General features: G+C 44.3%; 1 protein-coding gene across 1 annotated transcript; it reads right to left on the bottom strand.

The window, feature by feature from the left end:
* Window positions 1-354: 354 nt before the first annotated feature.
* LOC131429350 (uncharacterized) lies at window positions 355-5,826 on the bottom strand. Its single transcript, XM_058593424.1, has 3 exons — window positions 5,574-5,826; window positions 2,290-4,520; window positions 355-696 (listed from the first exon to the last, which is right to left on the bottom strand). The coding sequence occupies exons 1-3, from the start codon at window positions 5,824-5,826 to the stop codon at window positions 355-357; spliced, it is 2,826 nt and encodes a 941-aa protein (XP_058449407.1).
* Window positions 5,827-6,309: the final 483 nt, after the last annotated feature.

The following is a 6,309-nucleotide window of genomic DNA, read 5'->3' as shown; positions in this document are numbered from 1 at the left end:
TTTCGTAAGAAAAAAGAACTTTTATACTCAGCAGGGAGATTTCTTTTTGTGCAAAAGAATGCTTGTTCACTCTTCGACAGTTCAAACAAAAGTAAAAAATGTATTCAGTTTCATCTGACAGTAGGTAAGTATGAGCAACACAATCGAGCGCAATGTAAGTGTATTACAGTAAGGTAGGTATTTGTATGGTAAGTATATTTGAGCTAATTGTATTAAGGGAAATTATGTTTAAGATAAGTGTTTTATTACAAATCACATTTTAATCATTTATGCAACTTTAGCTTTATTCAAACGGGGCTAGATACGTTAGTTGTACTAACACACACAGGCCCCCGTTGAAACGGTCCGTTTCAACTATTCATAACTTCCATCCTTAATAGTCGTGGTTGATCGCTTGGAACTAACTGATTCCTGAGCATCCAGAGGAAGGAGATAAACTTCAGTGATAGCGCGTTTGTAGATTCCTTTAGCAGTGCGAACCTCTACAACTCGCACATGTCCATCATCTCCCGGAGTAGCTGTCACTATGCGACCGAGATTCCACTGTAATGGTGGCGCATTTTCTTGCTTCAATAGGACTAATGATCCCACCTTGACTTCATCACGGACGTATTGCCACTTTGAGCGTTGGTGCAATTCACTGACATAATCACGGGACCACCGCTTCCAGAAATCCTGAATTCCTCGTTTCATCTCCTGAAACCGTTTGAGCCTGTTAGGTTGTTTTTCGGTGTAGTCAGGCTCCGGAATAGAATACAGCGGCTCCCCAACTAAGAAATGTCCAGGGGTCAAACTCAGAAGGTCTTGTGGATGATTCGATAATGAAGAAAGTGGTCGAGAATTAAGCACACATTCTATTTGTGCAACAGCTGTAGACATCTCATCGAGTGTAAAGGATCTGCTTCCCAAGATTCGACGAAAATGATGCTTGAATGATTTCACACCCGCCTCCCACAATCCTCCATGGTGCGGAGAGCGGGGTGGGATAAAATGGAAAGAAATTCCATTTTGGAGACAGTATCCATTCCACCTTTCTGAAGAAAATTGTTCCAAGTACTGGGCGCGCAGCTGCTTTAGCTCTCGATCAGCGCCAACGAAGGCTGTGGAGTTGTCGCAGTACAAGTTTATCAACCGACCGCGACGAGCGATAAAACGTTTTACCGCATTTATACACGCGACCGCCGACAAATTAGTTACGACTTCGAGGTGTACCGCCTTCACCACCATACATACGAACACCGCGACGTAAACTTTAACGTTTGCTCCTCTCCCATACAACGGACGAATGTTGAATGGACCGCAGTAGTCCAAGCCACTATTTGAAAACACTCGTGCCTGGGTCACTCGTACAGTCGGAAGAGGTGCCATGAATTGCTCAGTTGGTTGGGGAGAGCATCTGAAACAAGTAACACATTGATGTACGACTTTGCGAGCCAAGTCTCTTCCTCGTACTGGCCAGAACCTTTGTCTCATTGTAGCGAGAAGAAGTGTTGGTCCTCCGTGGAGGGTTCTAATGTGTATAGAGCGAGCGATGAGCAATGTTAAGTGATGATTTGCAGGAAGTAAAATTGGTGCTCTTGTATCCAAAGAAACACGCATGTTCACCAGCCGTCCCGAAATTCGCAGGAGTCCAGTCTCATCCAAAACCGGATTGTAAGCCTTGATTGATGATTTCAGTTTTCTATCCTTACTCGTAAGGACCCGACAAGGAGTTGAAATAAGATAACGAATTTCCTCTGCGAACTCAACAGACTGCACCGAGCGTATAAGCGATTTCAAGGCGGCATCAACTTCTGTAGGATGCAGAGGGCCAACAACACGAGGTTCATTTGAACGTTTACTGTTTCGACAAAATCGCAGGCAATAGCTAGCGATTCTTAAAAGCTTTCCAAGATCGGAGTAACAAGAAATAATAGGGTTTACAACTTCAGATACTGTACACGTTAACACCTTCCGAGCTTCTGCTTCTGTACTTAGTTCATCAGCTTTTGTTAGTCTCACAATATTCTCTGGCCACGGCGTCGAGCGTAGCACGAGAAAATCAGGTCCATGCCACCATAGAGAATCGTGAAGTACGAGCGAAGGTAGTGTTCCTCTGGAAAGTCGATCAGCTGGGTTTAAATGAGTTGGAACATAACGCCAGCTATCCATTTCTGTTAGTTTCTGTATCTCCGCCATTCTGTTTGACACAAAAACTTTCCACGATGTCGGAGGTGATTTGATCCAGTGTAAAACAATGCTGGAATCTGTCCAGAAAGTTACAGTCTCATTGAACTGAGATGTTTTTACCACTTGAGCTACAAGCTGGCTTCCAAGTAGCGCAGCACACAATTCTAGCTTCGGTATTGTGAGACCCCGAAGAGGAGCGACGCGAGATTTTGAGATGAGCAAATAGCTGTGTAAGACTTCAGAAGCGTCCGACGATACAACATAGACGCAAGCGCCGTAGCCACGCTGTGACGCATCACAGAAACAATGCAAGGCAAATCGATGTTCAGTGTTTGCTATGACCCGTCGAGGTATTTGTAGCTCTGCCAATTTAGTAATCTCATTCCGGAGATTGAACCACCAATCTCGTTGTTTAGCCGGCAGTTCTTCATCCCACGAAAGGTTCATTGCCCACAGCTGCTGTACGAATATCTTGGCACTCACTATGACAGCTCCCACCAGTCCAAGAGGATCAAACAGCTGAGCCATCTCTGATACTACAATTCTCTTGCTTACAGTGCTCAACTTCGGAAGATGAGGAATTTTGAACCCAAAATGATCCGAATCATGCGACCACAGCAGACCCAGTGTCTTGACAGTGGTAGAACGGTCGATTTCCGTTAACGGTAAAGATTCCTTCAACTGATCGGGTATGTGAGCTATTATCTGCGGTTTGTTAGAACACCATTTTCTTAATCGAAAACCAGCCAACTCTAAAGGCTGCGAGAGTTGTTTGCTTGATTCTATCAATTCATCAATGTCATCACTACCGGTAAGCACATCGTCTACGTAAAATCCCTCTCGAATGATTCTGGCACCAAGCGGAAATTTTGCACCTTCGTCCTCTGCTAGTTGATTGAGCACACGAGTTGCTAAATATGGAGCACTTGCAGTTCCATACGTGATCGTAGTTAGCTGGTACCGGTGTACAGGCTGTGATGTGTCCGATCTCCAAAGAACCTGCTGCAGTTTGCGATCCGCTGGATGAACCCACACTTGGCGAAACATTTTTTCGATGTCTGCTATAAAGACGAATTTTGGTGATCTGAAATTCAACACGATGGTGAGCAACGATGGCTGCACAATCGGCCCGACGAGTAAAATATCATTTAGCGACAATTGTGTGGTACCCTTGCATGTGGCGTCAAATACTATTCGTGTCTTCGTGGTCGAACTCTCTGGACGATGAATGGCATGGTGTGGCAGGACAAACTGGGGATGTTCGGCTCGAGGACTCAACTCCATATGGCCCAGATTGCGATATTCCTCCATAAACGATACGTATTCCATTTTGAACTCCTTGTTCCCAGAGAATTTTCTCTCGATTGCTAAAAATCTACGTTGAGCTACCGCGTACGACTCTCCCAGGAAGGGTAGGAGCTCTTCGCGCAACGGAAGACGAACCACATAACGACCGTCTTCTGATCTAGAAACCGTTTCCTTGAAATGCGATTCACATGCCTGCTCCAAGGGAGTCATAGTCTTGTCATTATCGAAGTTTTCCACCTCCCAGAAACGCTGTAATGCAGAATCCAAAACCTTTGAAGCGCTCACGATGCAAATCGGCGAGGAATTGGACGACTTCAATAGCTTTCCAGCTACGACGTATCCGAAGACTGTGCGCTGCAGGGTTGGGTAGCCCTCGGACAAAAGTACTTTATGGCTTTCAAGCAGTGAATAGAAAATGTCTGCTCCGATGAGCAGGTCGACACCAGCACTTATGTTAAAGCGCGGATCAGCTAACGGTATATTGGCAGGAATATTCCAACGCGAAATATCGATGTGCTTGCTTGGAAGAGTCACAGTAATATGTGGAATAACGAGACATTCCAGAGAGTATTCAAATTTTCCAAAACGTGAGGAAATTTTCATATGCACTTTCGAACGAATATGGACAACTCCTTGCCCAATGCCGCTTACATCCATGTTTGTCTTATTACGTTTCAATTCGAGCCTTCTGGCAAGGGCCTCCGAAATGAAATTTGCTTGGGAACAACTATCCAAAATTCCACGAATGAAGTGAGAATTACCAGCAATGTCTTTAACTTTCACAACAACAGTTGACAGAAATACCTCATTCTCGTTAGCAGTGTCCTTCTTCGGAGATATGTATGAAGCCATAGGAGGAGATTGTTTATCAAAATTATTTGCCAAACACTTCGCGAACGAACCAACCGGCGACGAGGAGGGAGCAACGACGACCGAATACGAAAAAGCCGTTACCGGATCCGACGAACGCGTGACAACTTGCGGCGGAGGTGGTGAAGGGCACGATTGTGATGCGAACGAACTTGCATGCGACAACTGTTGTTCTGAAGAAATAGAGTTGTTAGACACAACTGAACACGCTAAAGATGTTTGTGTTGAAGTTTTTGTGGCTCCAGTAAGGGGGGGCAAATGCAACAATGTGTGGTGCTTCTTTGAACAATTTCTGCAGCAACCGCTGCTACAATTCTTTGCTATATGTGATCCCTTCAGACAATTAATACACAATCCATGCTTCTTCACCAACTCAAAACGCTGCTTGACTTCCATTCCGAGAAATTGATCGCATTTGAACAGTGGATGAGCATATTTACACAATTGGCATTTAATCGTGGCATCAGCCGTTATATGTGCAGAAATCGGTTTGGACTTAACAGGCTTAACATCAGCGGTTTGATTGCAATTGTGCAGCAATTTAACTGACTGTAATACTCTTGATGTTTTCCGAACAAAATCAATTAAATTCTGATAAGTAGGTCTTGCATCCCCTTCACAAGTATTTTCCCATTCCTTTAACGTTACTGGATCAAGACGCTTACTCAAGCTTTCAACGAGAACAGTATTCCAAAGATTCGCTGGTGTGTCTAATTTCTCCAACACACCTACATGGTGATCGAATTCGTCTACAAGATCGTACAAAGCAGACGAAGAAGCCTTTCTAACACTAGGAATAGTGAACAAGGCCGAAAAATGATGTTTGAGTAATAAATTCGGGTTATCATACCGCTCACAAACCGATTTCCATGCGACCAAAAAATTATCAGCATTTACCTCCAAATTAGCGACTATACGAGCAGCTTCACCTCGAAGAGCTGCTTTCAGATAATGCATTTTCTGTACAGGTGACAAATGAACGCTAGCATTAATCATGGACTTGAATATATCTCGAAAGGCAATCCATTCTGATGGATTTCCAGAAAAATCAGGTATGTTAATTTCCGGTAAACGTACAGAATGTAACGGAGCTGGTTGCGGGCGAGGTACTGGTTGCTCAGTGGCAGGCCTACAGTCAGGTAATTTACTAATAAGAGAGGCTTTGAGGTCAAAGTAAAGATCCTGAAATTGGATTCGTTCATCAGATAAAGTCAATTCGATTTCACCGTCACCGTCCGCACGATGCTCAATTTCCTCAATATCATCTTGGACACTCGCAAAATCTGCCCAAAGTTGATCGAGAGAGTCTATCCGCACCCGTACCTGATGCACTTGACCCTCCTGGTATTGTTCATTGAATCGTTTTATTAAAGCAGCCGAACCGAGAATATTCGCACGTTGCCGCATAAGCGTTTTCAATTTGGTAGCATATGAACGGATCGCCTTTTTCTTCGGCGGTGACGTTTTAATCAAGCTCATGGACACGAAATACAAATAAAACGCACCCACCTGATTGTGATGTAATGCGTTACCTTCGACGTAACCTCAAACTTGCTTTCCAGACACGTGCTGGATTGGATTTCCTTAGTGTAATTCCACGATACAGCTTCTAACTGGTAATTTCGACTTTACCAGCAAATAGCACTGCAGCGGCCGACGACGACAATGTTGAATGTTGCGAGAAATAGATCCTTTCTGTTTCTGAATCCACGACGACAAATTCCAGTTCCAGAGATTTATGCCCAACATGAGCTACCACAGCGAGAAAGATGGCTGCTCCTTGTTGGCGACGACGATTCCGTTCCTTTTTGTCTGCAACTTCGTTCCCGGGTTTCGGCACCAATTTTTGTTGACGATAATTCCAATCTCTCTTACGGGACTCGGCAGGAACGGACTAAACGGTGTAGCACTCCGACAACGACGATAACTTTCGTAAGAAAAAAGAACTTTTATACTCAGCAG

The sequence above is a fragment of the Malaya genurostris genome, chromosome 2 (assembly GCF_030247185.1).
Source record: "Malaya genurostris strain Urasoe2022 chromosome 2, Malgen_1.1, whole genome shotgun sequence".
NCBI classification, from domain to species: domain Eukaryota; kingdom Metazoa; phylum Arthropoda; class Insecta; order Diptera; family Culicidae; genus Malaya; species Malaya genurostris.
Note: the sequence above shows the minus strand (reverse complement) of the source record. Positions and strands in the feature narration are given on the sequence as shown.

Coding starts and splice junctions, on each gene's coding strand:
- LOC131429350 (XM_058593424.1), bottom strand. CDS start 5,826: ATGAGCTTGATTAAAACGTCACCGCCGAAGAAAAAGGCGATCCGTTCA. Junction 4,521..5,573: donor GCATCGTGCGGACGGTGACG/GTGAAATCGAAT, acceptor CTATTTCTTCAG/AACAACAGTTGTCGCATGCA. Junction 697..2,289: donor GCCAGCTTGTAGCTCAAGTG/GTAAAAACATCT, acceptor AAACGGTTTCAG/GAGATGAAACGAGGAATTCA.